Raw genomic sequence first — 19,303 nt, forward strand, 5'->3', positions numbered from 1 at the left:
AAAGTACAAAAACGTGTGAAGTTTACACACTTCTCTACATGGACATATGTTGGCAATGGCAATCCTTGCCAATGAGTTCTGAAAGCTTGTTCACACATGACAGCCATGGCATGTTCATGGATGATACACATGGTATGTTTACACAGCACGACACATCATTTTCACTCATGACAGTATACATGGATGTTCATATTTTATTCACTGCACTCATGTCTGCAGCTGCCATACATGAACAGGATCACCAAATACAAGATACATAAGGGCTTCCATGCCTTTAATATTTGTGTAGAAGAGGGAACCTTCTGGAAACCTGATGGTTCATCCTATGAACAGCAGTATTCATGCCAGGAAAGTAAATGGCATGCAGATCTAAATGTTCTCAGTAATAGTCATTTAAAAGGACCTGAAACAGAGATTCTTGCCTGAACTGAATTAAGCTTATTCTGTTTTAGGTCAATAGACTGGGTGAATGGGCACTACATAGCAAATGTGACTCAATGTAAGCAAGTATAAAGTTTTGCACATTCAGGCCAAAAAAAATTTGAACTTCACATATACACTAATGGGGTCTGCACTGGCAGTGACTAATCAGGAGCAAGACCTTGGAGCCAAAGTGGATAGCTCAATGAAGATGTCGACACAGCTGGGAAAAAGGCAAATTCCATGTTAAGGATCATTAGGAAAGAGATTAAAAATAAAATAATGCCTTTGTACAAATCTGTTGTGTGACCTCACTTGGCACACTGTGTGCAGTTCTGGTCACATCATCAGGGTATTATAGAGCTGGAAAATGTTCAGAAAAGGGCAAGCAAAATGATCAAGGGGTTATGGCAGCTCTTTATGAGGCAAGGATACAACATTTAGGACTTTCTATTTATTTATTTATTAGATTTATATCCCATCCTTCCTTCCAGTAGGAGCCCAATTTAGGGAAAAAGTGAGTAAGGGGGACATGACAGAGGTTTATAAAATCATGCATGGGGTGGAGAAAGTGAATAGAGAGAAGTTCTCTCACTCACTCACTCACTCACTCATAATACTAAAACCTGGGGATATCCAATAGAGCTGAATGTGGAAGATTCAGAAGAGACAAAAGGACGTACTTCTTCACATAGTGCATAAGTAAACTGAAATTCACTCCCATAAGATAGAGTGATGGCCTCCAACGTGAACGTCTTTAAAAGACAAATTCATGGAGGATAAAGCTATTGATGGCTACTAGCCGTAATGACTACGGTAGGGCCCTGCTTTGCGGTGCTCCGCTTTGCAGCGTTCCACCAATACAGCCGTTGTCAATTGCAGAAAGGCCCTGGTCCTACAGTGTTTGTTCCACTTTTACAGTGTTTTTTGGGAATCGGGCACCATTTTAGACAATGTTAGTCAATGTGTTCTGCTTTACGGCGGATTTCGCTTTACGGCAGCAGTCTGGAATGGAACCTGCTGTATGAGCGGGGCCCTACTGTATGTTCTTCCACTGCTGGAAGCAGTATGCCTCTGAATACCAGTTGCTGAGAATCACAAGTGGGGAGAGTGCTATTAGGTCCTGTTTGCAGCTTCCCTTGGGTTGGCCACTGTGAGAACAGGATGCTGGACCATATGAGGTTTTGGTCTCATCTAGCAGGGTGCTTCTTTTCTTAGCTGTTAGATCCAAGCCAATTTGCCAATTAGGGTGAAGTCTGAAGGTCTTAGGAAAAGTATGACATTAAGAAACCCATTCTGTCTTCAAAAAGTTTGGCAGAAAAATAAATTTACTGACAAGCAGACTTATATATAAAAATGTCTTGCAGTGCAGTTCATTCTTCTCTTTCCATTATAATTTATTCCTAGGAATATGTTACTACTAGGCAGAAATATGCTGAGGGCAATACCATCTCCTTATGAGAACTGACAGTTGGAAAGTAAAACTCCACAGCAAAATCTTAATTCTACACCAGTCAATGAGAGTTTGTGCAAGGCCACAGATGATGTGACATTGGCTTCAAGGGGGAGAAATAATGTTCATGGTGATGAAGAGTCTTTATTTACACAGTATTACACCAGCTAATATAATTCATAATTACATGGAATACTTTTTTGCACTCAAAAAGAGATGTGTTTTGAAATTTATATCCTGCTTTTTTTTTCTAAACCAGGAACTCAGTGTGAATTACAATTCAAAGCAGGTGACAATATGTATTAATTTGCCTCTGGTCTTGCTCAGGGATCAAAGTGCACAAGCATCTGTCACTGACATTAGTGGAATTGAAAAGTGTTTAACTTGGACTGTGGATCATGGCCTAGATCTGTAAAATCTTTTTTAGATCGTCAAACAAGCCATGTAATGCAAAGAGACCTAGCAAAAAAACTTCAAGTGTATTAAAATGTAAAGCTTCCTGAAACCTTGCCCTTTTGAAACTGCAAAACTGCAGTAAACAAAACATCCTCTGGGATGTTTAGAGCATCCTCTACTACTTTGGGAACTCAGTCTACAGCTCTTTAATTTTTTCATTACATGAATGCATTAGTTCTCTGAAATGTTTGTTATGTTGGTGCATGCTAAAGGTCAATTCCCAATGATTTTTCTCCACCACTGATCATTTTTTGTCTGCCCACAATCTGAATGCCAGTTGAACCTTTCACAGAGTAAGGGTGTAATAAACTTATTGATAAAAGACATTGTGTGGAAGAAAATAATTTCACAACCCCACCCTACTTCTTTTTTTAAAAAAACTTTTAGGAGGCTTGCAAATAATCACTCACCTGTTTCTGACTCTAAGACAGGGAAGCATTTTAACTTAGAAGAGAACCAGTTCTTTTCTTCTTTTTCTTTTAGACAATATGCTGGGAAAAACAACAGAAGTATGTGTGGGCACTGGCAAATGAGCTTCTGCAGCCTTATTTTCAAAGCTATGTTTTCGAACAGAAAGCTGACACCAATATTTCTTCTACATAGATAACTTAGACTCATAGAATAGTAGAGTATAAGTCCATTGAGTCCAACCCCCTGCTTGATGCAGGAATCTTACTTAAAGTATAACTGACAGGTGGCTGTCCAGCTGTCTCCTGAATGTCTCCAGTGTTGGAGAGCCCACCATCTCCCTAGATTATTGGTTCCATTGTCATACTGATCTAATAATTTTTTCCTGATGTTCAGTCGAAATCTGGCACCCTGCAACTTGAACCCATTATTCCATGTCCTGCACTCTGGGACAATCGAAAAGAGATCCTGGTCCTCCTCTGTGTGGCAACCTTTCAGGTACTAGAAAAGTGCTATCATGTCTCCCCTCAGTCTTCTCAAGGCTAAACATGCCCAGTTCTTTCAGTCTCCCCTCATAGGGCTTTGTTTCCAGTCCCCTGATCATCTTGTTGCCCTCCTCTGAGCCTGTTCCAGTTTGTCTGCATCCTTCTTAAAGTGCAGTATTCAGAACTGGATGCAGTACTGAAGATGAGGCCTAACCAGTGCCGAATAGAGAGGAGCTAGTGCTTCATGCAATTTGGAAACTATACTTCAGTTAATGCAGCCTAAAATAGCATTTGCCTTTTTTGCAGCCACATCACACTGTCGGCTCATATTCAGTTTGTGATCAACAACAGTACTTAGCTAAAAGTAAATAAGTTCTGTTTGCCTTTAACAGGAGTTCCAAAATGGCCATTGGCAATGGTCAGAATTTTTAAAAAACAAACAAGAATCCTGGGAATAAAGTCTGGCCCACTGAGTTCACCAAGTATGTTATACAGAGAGTTATTTTTAAACTTACTGGAAGTGTTACATCTCTCTGAGGAATAGATGTAAGACTAACATCTGTAATGTTTTCTCACTCACCAAAAACTTTCTGTACTGGACAACTGTTGTTTACAGATCGGTACATTTTTTAAAACGTTGTTTAAAGCTTCAGGGTAATGCAATTTTCATGTTGCATTGACATATTTTGATTTCATAAGACTGGCATCTGGGGCTGCAAAGCCCAAACTGAGGCAGGGTTAATTCAGATATCATGACAAACTATCATTAATAAGGAATCTTAACTATGGTTTGGTGTGATGTCTGAATTGACAGACCATAGTTTGTGATCAGGCATTAAAACCAGAATTGCAAACCTTTGTTTGAAGTAGGTCTGCAAACCATGGTTTCTGGTAACTGTGGTTTTGGTATAAACCTCCCTTCCCAACAAATGATAGTTTTGATGTGATATCTGACTTGACAGGCCACAGTTATAACCATTGCTGTGCCAGGAGGAACTGTTGTCCTGTGGAAATGGACTAATAAAAATGAATTCTGAGAGGATGGAAAATGGGAGCAGACAGGCAGTTTTAAACCTTGGTTTGCCTGCTCCAGTTATGGTTTGGCAAGGTATCTGAATGAGCCACTGACATACAGACCCTTAAGGTCTCAGAACCAAATTAGAAAATAGCATGAAATATATAATAGTATATTATGTATCTGTATGGTTTTTTTGGTTGTTAAATAGAGGCATGGGGAGATTAGGATTTCAGTATTGAGAGAACAGTATTGGGAGGTGTGTGGGAGAAAGATTAACCCTTTCTCTCCCCCAATCCTGATAATAATTGTCTCACAAAGCTACTATTTACCACAGGAGAAAGGGTGTGATAGTAGCTTTCTGCCTGCAGCAAGTAGCAGCTTCAGGAAGGGGGGATTTTTGACACAACCACAGCATGTGGGGGGAGGATGGTTGAGCCCTACTTCCCATGCACCCATAGTTCTAATACAAAAAATCAGATTCACTATTAGGCAAAAAACCTTACAGCTTAATAACATACAGTTAACAATAACATACAGCTTGTCGGCATTCTGTTAATACGGCGGCACCAGCAGGGTGATCAGCTGTAGCACGGGGAGCTCCAGCCACTGTGTTCCAGCTGACAGCTATCAGCTGGAGCGCGTGAGCTCCCTGCGCTCCAGCTGATTGCGCACTACAGCTGACAGGGATCAGCTGGAGCACACAAGCTCCCCGCACTACAGCTGATTGCGCGGTACAGCTGATTGCATGCTACAGCTGACAGGGATCAGCTGGAGCACACAAGCTCCCCGCGCTACAGCTGATTGCGCGGTACAGCTGATTGCATGCTACAGCTGACAGGGATCAGCTGTAGCATGCAAGCTCCCCGCGCTACAGCTGGAGTGCGGCGGCTGGAGCTCCCGGCACTACAACTGAACACGCGATCAGCTGTAGGGCCGGGAGCTCACGTGCTACAGCTGAGTAGGGCCCCACTTTCTGGCGTTTTTCGCTTTTTGGCGGGGGCCTGGAACAGAACCTTTATGAGTGGGGCCCTACTGTACCTCTAGCCCACTTCCAAGCTACACAGGAAGTGGATTGGACTGTGAAAGACCAACCCAAATTGTGTTTGCATTTTGACAAATTTGTAAGGCATTATAATATCTCAGAGAGGAACTCAGGTCTCTTGCTCCCCGGTGCATTCACTATAGCTGCCCAATTTCCCTGCTTTTTAAAGTTCGATAGAAATATCTGTTGGCTAAAGGTACGTTCTTAAACTGCAAGGTTTTTTCTCTCAAAGAATCCTGGGAAGTGCAGTTAGTAAAGGGTGCTGAGAGTTGCTGGGAGACGCCCTGTTCCCCTCACAGAGCTTCAATCAGTGGCTGACTGTTAAACCAGTCTGGCCACTGCAGCTCTGTCAGTGGAATAGGAGTCTCCTTTCAGCTGCCTTCACAAACTACACTTCCCAGGATTCTCTGAGGGAAGCCATGACTGTCTCACGTGAAATCAAAGTCTGGTATGGGTGTGGCCCCCTAATTAGCCAAGCCCAGCAGCTGTGAGTCTGGCTTTTAGAACACTGACAATTGGTTCTTACAGAGCATGCCTGACACTATCATTCAGTTCAATGCAAAATTTATTAAATTAATTAAAAATCAGCCAGGCATTTTTTTTAACTTTTAAACCGCAGATGATGAAGGTCAGTGTATGGGTCAAGGTCAGTAATAGCATTACAGGTACTCTGTGAACATGGCTGATTTTTAATTAATTTCAACAGATTATGGAAACTTTGACAGAAAAAAGTCCAAAAGGGATCTGGGTTTTTCTCTCTCTCTTTTTACACTTTAAACTCTCTATTCTCTCTGACTGTTTTGTGTATTGCCATGAAAATTTAGAGGGTTGTTAAGCAACCCGTTTCTGAGTTCAGAACTGTAAGTTTTGTAAGGTTTTGTTTTGAAATGATCTTATGGGAAGCATCAGAATGGCATTGGGGTGTTTTCAGTTTAACATTGCGGAATGTGAAAAATCCACACTGGCTATAGTAGACAGTAGGGCCCCACTTATACGGCGGGTTATGTTTCAGACCCCTGCCGAAAAGCGAAAATTGCTGGAAAGTGGGACATAGCCCGAAGCCTGCTGCTGCTGCAGTGCAATCAGCTGTACAGTACAGCTGATCGCACGCTATCAGCTGTAGTGCGCAATCAGCTGTAGTGCAGGAAGCTTCAGCCACTTGGCAGCGCTTGGTCCTTGAAGCTCCCTGTGCTACAGCTGATTGTGTGCTACAGCTGATTGCCCCACTGGCGCTGTACTAGCGGAATGCCGAAAAGCAGGGCGCCAAAAAGCAGGGCCCTACTGTACTCTCGTGGCTGTATAATATGGAAAATACAGTTGTGCATTTGACATATTATCTAGTTTGCTCCTCGGCTCTGACTGCTTTTGGCCTTGCCTGATCTGACTGATGACCTCAGTGTTTTGCACTCACTCCTCTACCAGCAAAGACACAATGTGGATCACATTCTGCTTCACAAATTTTCTGGGTTTTTTGGGTGGTGGTGGTTTACAGTTAAGGGTTTTTTTGTGAACAATGTAAAATGTGAATGGAACAAACACATGTTTGCAGATCAGCATACTATACCTGGAAACAGGACTGGCTGCAGTTCACAGTCAGGTGTTTGCTCAGTGGCAAACCTGGGTTTGTTACTGCATGATGTGTGAAAACCCACCTAACTCCCTTACAGGAGCTGGATGAACAAACATTTTGACACCAGTTGTCAGTTTGACAACCCTGAAAGTCTTCCTGAACTGCTTATAACATAGCCTTTGCAAACTAAGAAGGAGGAGGGGGAGGGAACAGACCTGTTTCTTTCTAGCCAACCTGAAGAATTTAAAGCATTCACCTGAACTCTAACATTACACTCTCGGATACAGTTAGAAAGTGCTGTTAGCGTTTTCTGCCAAGTCTGACAAATACACATTTCTCCCTGGTTGTGATTATCTCAAAACCTCCATTAATCAAAGTTCACTGAAGTGTACTTTGTTCAAATACTTGTGGTGCCTGTCTTTCGAGAATGAGACTGCTTGCTCAAAACTGTGAACAGGATACTTTATTATGGCAAAATAAACCATCTGGCCGTACAACTGTTTCTAATTACTTCATTGCCTAGACTGTAAACTTTGGGGTTTGGCACAGGCCTTTCCTTCCAGAATGCTGCCCAAATCCAGCTTCCAGGCAGCTAATCAGAGGCACTTGGTGGAGCACAAGGAGAAAGAGACAGTTTTGGCCAGCTCGGAACTCTGCAAGCCTTCCGGGTCTGTCTGTGTTTCAGACTCTCCAGAAGAACTCCTCATTTACTGCTGCCCTGGGATCGAAGCATGTATACACAGGGGCTTCTCGGCTTGGTGCCGCTCCTGTTCATGTCTTCACTGTTCATCCTGCTGCCTGCTATTTCGCAAAGTTTCTCCTTGTCCCTGCGGTAAGCTAGGATTTTAAGCTTCATTGTTTTGTTCACCAATTAGCTTTTAGAGCCTGGGCAGCAAGTTGCAGCAAGAAAGAAATATTAAGATGTGTGTGTGCGTTTTCTCCCTTCAACCTGCTGCTTGACTCTATGTAAAATTTAAGCAAAAAACAGTAATCACATTTGAGTGCAGAAGCAATGCTGTAGCTGTAATTTGCATTTTTGACATCCACTTTTGAACCCCAGATGCGCATGATACATAAACTATTCCAGTTCAGATGGGTTAGGCAGTAATGTGCCTTGAATTTTGACTCTGATGAGTACATGTTAGATCTTCCTGGAATGTAGTGACTTTGCTTTCCTTGACTTCCAGTTTCTGTTATCAAACTGTGTTAATTTGTAGCATGCCACTTCACCTCTCCTCTGCTGGCACTTACATTCCTGGTGAAAATATCTTTGCAGGAATCTAAATCTAGTATCCTGGAGCAATTTTGGCCCTCCGCTAGGAAAACCAGCAAGGAGAAAATGCACACAGTTCTCACTACAGTTATACATTCAGATTAAGATGCGTATCAGTGCCCGTGTAAGTGTTTAAAGTTCCATTGTCTGGCATTGGCCTTTTGCCAGCTTGCCTTTGAGCCCCACTATATTCCATTTGCCCTGAGAAAGAAAATATTTAGCTCCATACTTTTTTTAAAAATCCAGAGTCTAATCTGGATGCTGTTCTTTCCTTATTGAATAAATAAAATACTGTTGAGCTACTGCTTTACAATGGAAGGCTGGTTGCAAGATCTTAGTCATTCTATGCATTTTGATATCTGAAAGTATATAAGGAAACAAAATAACAAGGAAAAAGTGATCTACTGTGTTATCTTAATGAAAGTGTTTTGTAGTTTTATGCTTTTATGTAAACAGCATGAAATGTGGTTTTGAAATATTTCACATAAATAAAAAAGATAAATTCTAACATGCTGATGGAGCATATATCTGGATCATGTTACCTGTTGGATCCCATCCTGACAGTAATCATTTCAGACATTCTAATTTGGAAGGTTGCCAGGGATAGGGAGGGAACTGATGAATGAAAATAATAAGCCCTACAATATTTTTTAGTGCACTGGAGTATTTTGTTACTTCCCATCTAGAACACTAATACATTGCCAACAATAGAAACACAGGATACCTAGTGGGGGAACCTGCAGGAAACTATCTGCTAGGTTCTAAGGTTCACTTTAAATTGATAGATCCCACTATGCCTAGGGGTCAATGCAAGTATCAGTCTTTCCATCCCTTGTTTGTATCTTCATAGCATCCCCATGAGGGTAGGAAGCATTCTCATCCGCATCTGTCTGCAGATGGAGATGAAAAATAGAGTGATTCAATGTTGCACATGTGTGGCTGAGAAATAATGATTTGTCCAAGGGACAGTTCATGCTGCCAAATTCTTCCATGCAATCATATACACAAATGCAGAAGGAAATAATAGTACTGCAAACCATGCTATTCTCATAGGGAGCCAGCACCTATTTCCATGCTGTTGCTGCATTAACCCCCACCCCACCCCCAGCAGCAAGAATGACAGAGACAGCAACTTACTCCCCACATGTACAGTTGGGTTCCCACTAGCTTTTCTCCATGTAGTTGTGTCCCTGTGTGTGGAGGAATTTGGCAGTGTGAACCAGCCTGACAACTATAAAATATTGTGGCTGAATGGAGTTTTAATTCAGTGTTGATCCAGTTAGTCTCAGAGTGCAGGTGGGAGTTTATGCTGAGGGAGCATGGGGGTGGGAGAGGCTTTGAATATGTAGAACAAGAAAGCATATCAGGAGTAGCCAGTAAGATGTTATAGATGGACTTGGCCTTGGAATGGGGAAATGATGCTCACTGTGGGTAATCTTGGGCCAGTCTCAGTCTAGGCTTCTTTAGAAGATTGTTTATGGTCAGAATAAGGTAACTCCCCCCTTTTTATGGATGCCTTCAAATTGATCCCGATTTGTGGCGACCCTATGAATAGGGTTTTCATGGTAAGCGGTATTCAGAGGGGGTTTACCATTGCCTTCCTCTGAGGCTGAGAGGCAGTGACTGGCCCAAGGCCACCCAGTGAGCTTCATGGCTGTGTGGGGATTCAATCCCTGGTCTCCCAGGTCATAGTCCAACACTCTAACCACTATGCCACACTGGCTCTCTGGTCAAAATAAGGTAACCCCCATACTTTGGATCAAGGGCAGTGTGCAAATGTGGCCCCATCTGCACTATATATTTAAAGCAGTATCATACCACTTCAAACAGTCATGGCTTCCCCACCCCCAAGAACCCAGGGAACTGTAGTTTATTAAAGGTGCTGAGATTTGTCTTCTTCAAAATGCACAAATAAAGTTGTTCCTGAAGGTAATGCCTTACCAGAGCTTGGAAGATTACTTTTAAAAAGTAATAAATCACAATTACTGTTACATGGCCCAAAAAATTAGTAATTGCATTACAATTACAATTGCTCTGAAAGTAATTGATTACTTTACTGTTACTCAAAAGTAATCACTACAATTACATTTTAGTTACTTTAAAAAAATTGCCTACAAAGTGCTGGCCTTGGCTGCTGCACATCTAAGTAGCCTAAAACAACATTAATAATAATAAACACGCACACACAGAGGGTAGTAGAATATTTTTTTTATCCATAAGATTAAGAGAATGGCATAGCAGAATCTCACATCCCACCCCCACCCCAGCAATGATGATACCCCAACACACATATAATTCACTTGAAAACAATTTTTATACTTGAAATGCTGCTTTTACAATACATTTCTGTTGGGTCTCAAAAGAACAAGATGCTCAAAGAGCACATCAGAGAAGGAATGTCTTTTTATAGTCATTATGTTGCCTAACCTACTAGCTCACAGGGTTGTTGTGAGAATAAGATGAAGGTGGAGGGGAGAACCATGTACCATGAAATGAGGTAGGATCTGAAGATGATGATTGTTATGATAATAAATATGCAGCATTTCAAATTAATTCTGTATGAGAAGGATTCCATGCCAAGTTTGGAACACCAAGGAGTAGGCATAAACTGTAGGCAAAAATACTTTTGACAAAATGCCATTTATCCTTTATATCTCTCTATATATAATTAGTAATAATGCTGAATGGTTTATGTAAAGCATTTTTTCTCTTTCCCTTTTCTTTTTATTATTTTAGTACTACTTTGTACTTTTCTTTTCCTTAATAAAGATTATTTTTAAAATATTATTAATAATAATGATAATTAATTAATTCTGTGCAAGCCTCTATGTGCTATTACTAAATTGCCTATAGTGGGGGGCATGGATGGTTTGAAATGGGTTTTCTTTGGAACTTTGGAGGGAAGGAACTATATGGAACAAACTTCCCCTGCCAGCAACTAAGGCACCTGCGGTGCTTGCCTGCCCAAGGGAGGAGGGGAGGGAGACCGAGGCCACCACTCATAACTTTGCACACCAAACCAAATGCAACCCCCCTCATTCTCTCAGCCAGCAATAAGGATGGAAAGATCTGTCAATTTCAGTTCTGGCAGTTTCTCACATTTCTAATGTTAAAATCAGTTCTATACATTTCTGCAGCAATCTATTTTTTTTTAAATCCTCTTGAAAATTCTCCACCATTTTAGTGCAAATTTCTCCAAATAAACACATTTTGTAGGCAGTTTTGACAAAGGTACACATTTTTACAAGCCATTTCTCATCACATCATACCTTTTTGCATGTTAATTTCAGTCATATATTCATTTTTATGTACACTTTCCCCTAGTATATGCATTTTTTAAAATATTGTTTAGTTGGCGAACTTCATCCCAAAATTCTAATAAATGCGAATTTTGAAGGATGGCTGTGTTTCAGTTCTCATATTGTTTCAGAAACTGCAGATTTGATACATTCTGCTTGAAATGCGAACTGAATCGAAATTCTCACCCTCCCTAGCCAGCAAGCATCATCTCTCACCCAAGCAAACATTGTCCCCTGTGATGCAAAAAAGTTCAAGCATTTCAAATGGAGCAAAGTAGCCAGGAAGGGCAGCAGAAGCTGCTTCCCACGTTCATTGCAAGTACAGAATTAACACACACACACTGTCTCAGCCAGCAAGCACCGTCTCTCTCATGATTCAACCAGCTCCCGGACCCTGCCCTATCACCAATTAAGGCACACACGCCCAAGTTAAGTGCAAAGAAGGTATTCACGCACACACACATCATTGTCTGTCCCCTCCACAGTTCTTCATCTCCATTCTGCTGCTGCCTCTTCTCCTTCATCCACGTCCTTGCCCTCTGGCTTTCTCCCTCCATTCCATTCTTCTCCACACTGTCCATTTTTGAAACAATTTTTATTTTTCTCTCCACTCCACCACCGTCTCGCTCTCCACCTCCTCCCTCATCACTTCCTAACACCCACAGAGCACGAGGGTGCCTTTCCCCTTACGAGGAAAGTTTGCAGCATTTGGGGCTTTTTAGTTTAGAGAAAAGGCGGGTCAGAGGAGACATGATAGAAGTGTATAAAATTATGCATGGCATTGAGAAAGTGGATAGAGAAAAGTTCTTCTCCCTCTCTCATAATACTAGAACTCGTGGACATTCAAAGAAGCTGAATGTTGGAAGATTCAGGACAGACAAAAGGAAGTACTTCTTTACTCAGCGCATAGTTAAACTATGGAATTTGCTCCCACAAGATGCAGTAATGGCCACCAGCTTGGACGGCTTTAAAAGAAGATTAGACAAATTCATGGAGGACAGGGCTATCAATGGCTACTAGCCATGATGGCTGTGCTCTGCCACCCTAGTCAGAGGCAGCATGCTTCTGAAAACCAGTTGCCGGAAGCCTCAGGAGGGGAGAGTGTTCTTGCACTCGGGTCCTGCTTGCGGGCTTCCCCCAGGCACCTGGTTGGCCACTGTGAGAACAGGATGCTGGACTAGATGGGCCACTGGCCTGATCCAGCAGGCTCTTCTTATGTTCTTATGTTCTTATGAGGGAAGAGTGACGCTGAGCAGAAGCCCATTATGAGACATATGACTTTTGTCCACGAATCAGAGGAGCAGAAGACTTACCCTGCTTCCCCCCCGCAAGTAACGCCCAAAGGTAATGCTGGAAACGTTAAAGTTACAGCTCAAAAGTAATGAAATTACAAGCAAAATGTAACGAAATTACCCACTCATTCCTCAAAACAGTAATAAATTACAAGTAATTTGTTTTTCTTAATGAACTACTTCCAATGCTCTGGGCATTACTGAGATCACACTGGGTTCTGTTCCAAGAATGAGCATATTTAGTGTCTTGGTGTGAATCTTGGAGCCATAATTCAATGTTAGTGGGTGGTTCAAGATATTTTGATCCACAGCCACTTAGTCTCATGATTATTTAGAACCCAAAATGTCTGTATTACTTAAAATCAGATATCCAGAAATTATTTGTCCAGGTTTAGTTCCAAACTAATCTATGGGCTGATTGACAGATGAGCACAAATGGGACAGGTAAATAGACCCACCAGTGCAGCTTCTCCAATATTTGCTCTGTGACTCTTTTTGCAATGGGTTGTCTTCTTTATTACCTGCAGGAGTGGTTTGGGAAGCACCTCATCTTGCAGACTGTCCCAATCTGAGTCAGAGCGTAGATGTCGAATCCCTGGTGGAAAACTGTGCAGTGGCAGAGGCCAGTGTGACTGTGGAGTCTGCATCTGCCAAGTGACTGAGCCGGGCAAATACTATGGGCCCCTTTGTGAATGCCATGATTGGGTGTGTGAAACCTATGATGGAGAAACATGTGCAGGTAAGCAAGACTCATCAGCTCACAATGGTTCACAGTATGCTTTAAGCAGGTTTGTGACAACTCTGTGTCTATCTGAGCTGCTGGTGGGCAGTGGCTAATGAGGGGCAACTAGAAGCGTTTTCTGCTGGGTGCCTGTCAGTAGAGACCTGTGGAGTTCCCGGAGATTCTCACTCTAGGTGGGTGAAGGTGGCAAAACCAGCTGACTGAATCATTAGGCAAGAATGACCTTGGTTAAGCCACCAGCAGGGCTACTGTAAAAATAGCCCACTCAATGACTGATGTTTGGATGATCCACTGCAGGGCTTAGGTAATAAAAGCTGGTTGATTGGGACAGAATGACAGGAGCTGACAAAATAGCAATGATGCATCAGTTATGATTCTTCTGAGTTTATAAATAGCTGAAGACCATGTGAGACTCCTTCACCCTGTCTGTAGCTGGTGAATTAGTGTGGTATAGGGGTAAAAGCAGTCTTTCCATCTGGTGCTCTCTGTATGTTTTGGACTACAACTCCCATCATCCCTGACAATGGCTATTCTGCTTGGTCTGACTGGAACTGCAGTCCAGAATTCTGGAGGGGGGGATCAGGTTGGGAAAGGCTGGGTTAATATATGAGATTAGGACTGGTGAGATCCAGATTCAAATCCCCTCTCAGCCATGAAGTTCACTGGATGAACCAGTCACTATCTCTCAGTCTAATCTCTCTACAAGGTTGTTCTGAGGATGAGAGGTGGTGGGAGAACCATGTAGATAACCTTGAGCTCCTTGGAGGAAGGTGGAATACAAATGCAAAAAACAAATAGCTTTTGGTTGGGGATTGATGCCTATTTACACACCATGAAAAACTTCACTTGCTGATTTCTGCATATCAAGCCATTATTAAAAGCATGAGAAGAGGGTAATTAGATACCATTAGATCATATAGATAGTGAGTGTGATGGACCTCAAGGAAGAGACCCTTCCTGTTGATAGATGCCTTTTTGTATAAGGGTCTCCCCAAAAACATAATTACCATAGATTGCCACTAGTCAAGCAGCACCTCTTAATACACCCTAGGCTATCCCACAGCTTGGGGAGTTTCTCAGGTTTACTGTCAAGGACCCATCATCCTTCAGTCCAGCTCTAGCAACAAAAAAACCCCAACCACCTCTGGATTTTCTTTCCCAAAGATCAATAGAAACAGATCTTTACAAATTCTTGTGAAATATCCTTAGAACACAAAGGAGTTGCTTTAACAAGTGTGCAGTGTTAGAACATGGGGAGGATTTCAGTGAAAACTTCCTTTTTAAGTGAATGAAACCAACTGCCCAAGTATAAAAGAGATGTTCCTTTGGGGAAGGGGGAGGGGAAGGAAAAAGGGGAGGAGTCACAAAACCACACATACAGATTTAAAATGAAAAAGTTAGTCCGAAATTAAAAAGTCAGTCCAAATTAGCTAGTTATATGTGACATAGGTTTCATAAGATGTGCAAAAGAGAGGTTCTGAGGTAGAGCCCACTTCAAACCCTTGGTTGGTTCCCAAGGCTCTTTTTGGTTGGTACTCTGAACTGTTAAACACTGTGTTTCCTTTTTTAGAGTCTGTAGATAAGGCCATGACAGTTTTTAATACAGAATATTGTTATCAATAACAGGAACCAGTCCAGAGTACCATGAAGAAGTCCACTCATATGCTGTGTGTGGATTTTCTCATCGATGTGATCCCTTCAGTATGTTGTGCAGACTATAAGAGAATGACATGGGGTAATTTAGGGGCATAAGAGCCAGTGTGGTGTAGTGGTTAGAGTGTTGGACTATGACCTGGGAGACCAGGGTTCAAATCCCCACACAGCCATGAAGCTCACTGGGTGACCTTGTGCCAGTCACTGCCTCTCAGTCTCAGAGGAAGGCAATGGTAAAACCACCTCTGAATGCAGTTTACCATGAAAACCCTATTTATACGGTCGCCATAAGTCGGGATTGACTTGAAGGCAGTCCATTTCCATTTCAATTTAGGGGCACCAAGCCCCCACCCACCCAGGAACATAAAACATGCCCTAGTGAGGCTGTTTAATTTAATTTCATCCTCTCTGAGCATATTTTCTTTAGTGCCTACTGTGCATTTCAGAATAAGCTTTAGTTCTGACCCCAGATTCTAGCATACCGTGTCTACTTGGGCTGCAATCCTCCTTAACACCCTTACTGGGGAGTAAATCCCATTGAATACTGGACACAGTGTGAGTAAACATTGAATAGGAATGTGCTGCACAAGAGAGTCCTACCTCTAGGGCTGATTCAGCTTGATGTGCATAGAAACTGTTGTGCAGTATGAGGACAATGTCAGTATTTTCAGCTGTCTGTTTTAATGGCTCACATTCTGTTACTGGGATTAAGAGTTTTTAAATAGTTCAATAACATGGCAATAGAGAAAAACACAATCTTCTCATTTGTCAAATGACTAGAGACCATTCACTGGTTCTTTTCATATCACATCCTCTCTAAACATTTGTATCAATTCCATGTAACGTGTCAACTTTTCAGGCCAGACACCACAATTAGGTCCATGTGAATGTTACAGAGAGTGCTGTTAGTGACAAACGCATTCCAGCAATGTGCCTGGATTCATAGGGAAAAAATAGCAACTTTTTAAAGCAACAATGTTGTTAAGAATAATAAGTCCAATAATAACATGGGGAAGGGAAATAATGTGAATGTAAAGAGAAAAGTACTTTGTACCTTTGACACTGCCATATTATGCAAAAAATGCTTAATACACATACACAGAACACTGCTATTTAGAATAAAAGACATGAACATAAAATACCATGCTATGACACGCAGTACTTGGGACTAGGGATGGGGGAGAAATTTGATTTAGTTTGCATTTTAAACTGAATTTTATCAAATTCCCACTTTCCGAAACAATATAAGAACTGAAACACAGCCATCCTTTAAAATTCACACTTAACTAAATTTTGTGATGCAGTTTTCCATCCAAGCAATGTTTACAAAAATACATATATATGGGGAAAATGTGCACAAATGAAAAGTGTGGCTTTTAAGGATGCTTTTTTCAGGGGATGCTAAACACACTGGAAAAAGTTGGATCCATTTTTTGTGGATGTTCACAGCCACTGAATTGTCTTTTTTGTTGCTGACAGTGCTGTTTTCCCTCCTTGAATGATCCTAGCTAATCAGGGTTCACATGATGGATGCAATGACATCACAGTGCCACTTAAGACTTCTTGTCAGTGCTCTGAATAAGTATTGCTGGTGTGCTTATGAATATGTCAGGCTGATGCTCATGGTTTTCCTGCCTGCTTCAATGCCTTCAGCTCTTATAGTTGTGTATTAGGCTGTGAACACAGTAGTCATCTATCCCAAAGCATTTCCTCTAGCCACACCTGGAGGGGGAATGGGTTGATCTGCTAATCAGTTGCAAAATCTCTTTAAAGCTGATTAAAAAAAAAAGCACTCAAGCTGCTCCCACCAGGTTTTACAGGAAAAAGGGGCAGAGTTTGACTAGCGTTGTGTACCCCCATTGTCAAAAGAGAGAGGTGGAGACACACTGGAACAGTGTGTGTTTCTACGCTTACTTTTTGTATGTTGAAACTGAAAGCTACCAGTATCTGAAGCCTTACATACTGCCTCCAAGCTTTAAAAATACTGATTTTTCCACTATAATAGTCACTGAGTTCAGTAGGAAAAGAAAAATTAGCACTGTTAGTCCTTCTACACTTTTAAGCCTATTTTCCAAAGTGCAGTATTTCCTATTCCTAGTATTCCGCTACAATAAAGGGATAAATTAGTCCTCATAGGAATAACATTGGAGGGTTATTATACATACCAAATACCATATCTGCATAGTTGTTGTAGGTAAGATTCTACTGAATAAAACCTGCTATTCTTTCTAGCCAGCCTGACCAACTTCCCAGGACTGCAAAAACAGTAGTGTTGTCATATACTCCTAAGACTACAATATGTGGTTAGTGGAATGCATTTAACTGGTGGGTCACAAATTGTTGTGGAATATGGTTAAACAGAAGCCACAAACTTTGATTCAGATGAGTATTAAGAATTATGATGATGATAGACAAAGATAATTAACATCCGTTTGGATTCAATATATTATATATAATATTAGTCTTTGTTTTTATCATGTTTTGAAATCTGTTATATGTAGAAGCGCTTTGGGCATGATATTAATAATGTTGACTAAGGATAAACTACAATCTTATTTTTCATTCTTGCTACAGTACATTGGAACATTCTCATTTTGCTCCCGTTGTGCTGTTCAGTTTAATGAAGACCTTTTAGTTAATCTTTGCTTTGAGATTAATGCTGATCCAGGGAGGTTAAATGAGCATACATCAAAAGGGTTGCTTGAAGTTCAAGCACTGGAGATACGTTGAAAATAAAACAGATTATAGAAGTTGTGACTGAGAGAAGCAAGGCAGCAATATTTCTTATTCTTTAAGTGTTGTTTTTTTAAAATGCATTTTACAGCACAAGCCGCTGTATGTTTACTCAGATGTAAGTCCCATTGACTCCAATGAGACTTACTTCCAAGAAAGTGCACATAGGATTGCAGCCCAAGAAGTGTGTCAGGTAAGCTGTCTGAAATTCAGGACATGAGGGCAGTGTTACAGGAAATTGGTATAAATGAAAACAGATCCTCAGGTCAGAAAACAAGTGTTGTTGATGTCATTGTTTCTCATGACCAGTCAAGATCTTCTACATACCAGCTGCAGCTCACAACCCATTTACTCCCGAGCAGTCATAGACTTATGCAGCTTGTAAAAAAAAAAAATGGAAGTCTTGAAATTCATCACTCCTTAAACAATTTCACTGAATCTAGTACCACTAGATTCCTGTAAACATCAACATTCATTATGGAAAATTAAGTTGCTTGAATCCAAGCTAAGTTCACTTTGAATAAGAGATTATTGTGATCTTGAGATCCATTCACTCTTGAAAGCCATAGCCATGGGTAAGTGCTTTTATCGTCAAAGGCAGTAATTTCATAATCATTTACTTGTGGAACAGTACGTTGAGTTCTATACAAATCTAAATGTCTGCTTTTCTTAAAGTGAGACAAATACCATGATTCGTAGTCATGGTATCTCTGAAGCGAGTTAAAGAGCCTGGGGAATTGGTTTGCTTTGAAACTAGTACTTAGATATGACATTTGTTTGAATGCTCACACCCATATATTGCCTGAATAGTTTTGATGGATAACATTGGTTATGTTATTTGTGCAGGATTAATCTTGTTGGCATTTTTTGTGGTTGATATTTGTTACAAAAAATGTTTAGTCATAGCCTTATTGATTAAAACAAATACAATGAATGGATTGAAAGCACATGACATAACAAATGGGACAGTTCAACTGCTAAAGCTTAGGAGCCCTGAGCAACACTTGGATGGGAGACTATCTGGAATAATGGTAATATTCAGATGTAATACCTTGAGCTCTCATGCCCCCTTCCCCTTACACTTTGTTCTTCTTACACACCATGATCAAAAGTTTCTATTTATGGTTAATGGGAAATGATAGTTTGTCAGAATAACTTACACAAACCATTGTGTAACTGCACATAATCCTGAGCTCAGCTTACAGGAATGTGCACACACAGGCACATGTGCACATGCACAGGCAAACAGACATGCACATGCATGCAAACATGCACATGCCAAGCAACCCAAACAAGGGCTGCAACTGTCTTTGCCACAAAAGGCCCACTGTGTTAAGTCAAGGTTTTTGTGGCCTGCAAAAAGTGGGAACAGATTCACCAAGAAAAGCAGAAGAAGCACAGTAAAAAAAAGTCTAAGGGCACAATCCAACTCACCTTTCCAGCATTTGGATTGCTCTAT

At 41.2% G+C, this 19,303-nt stretch overlaps 1 protein-coding gene across 3 annotated transcripts in view; it reads left to right on the forward strand.

Moving 5' to 3' along the window:
* Positions 1-7,327: 7,327 nt before the first annotated feature.
* Positions 7,328-19,303, forward strand: part of ITGBL1 (integrin subunit beta like 1) — a 256,018-nt gene continuing 244,042 nt past the window's right edge. For all 3 annotated transcript variants that reach the window (XR_009762710.1, XR_009762711.1, XM_061626598.1), the window contains exons 1-2: positions 7,328-7,684; positions 13,244-13,455. Coding sequence is in view for 1 of the 3 variants with exons in the window: in XM_061626598.1 (XP_061482582.1) it covers positions 7,584-7,684; positions 13,244-13,455 (313 nt within the window). In the remaining 2 variants the exon portion in view is untranslated. The remainder of the gene's footprint in view (positions 7,685-13,243; positions 13,456-19,303) is intronic.

The sequence above is a fragment of the Rhineura floridana genome, chromosome 5, assembly GCF_030035675.1.
Source record: "Rhineura floridana isolate rRhiFlo1 chromosome 5, rRhiFlo1.hap2, whole genome shotgun sequence".
Lineage (NCBI taxonomy): Eukaryota > Metazoa > Chordata > Lepidosauria > Squamata > Rhineuridae > Rhineura > Rhineura floridana.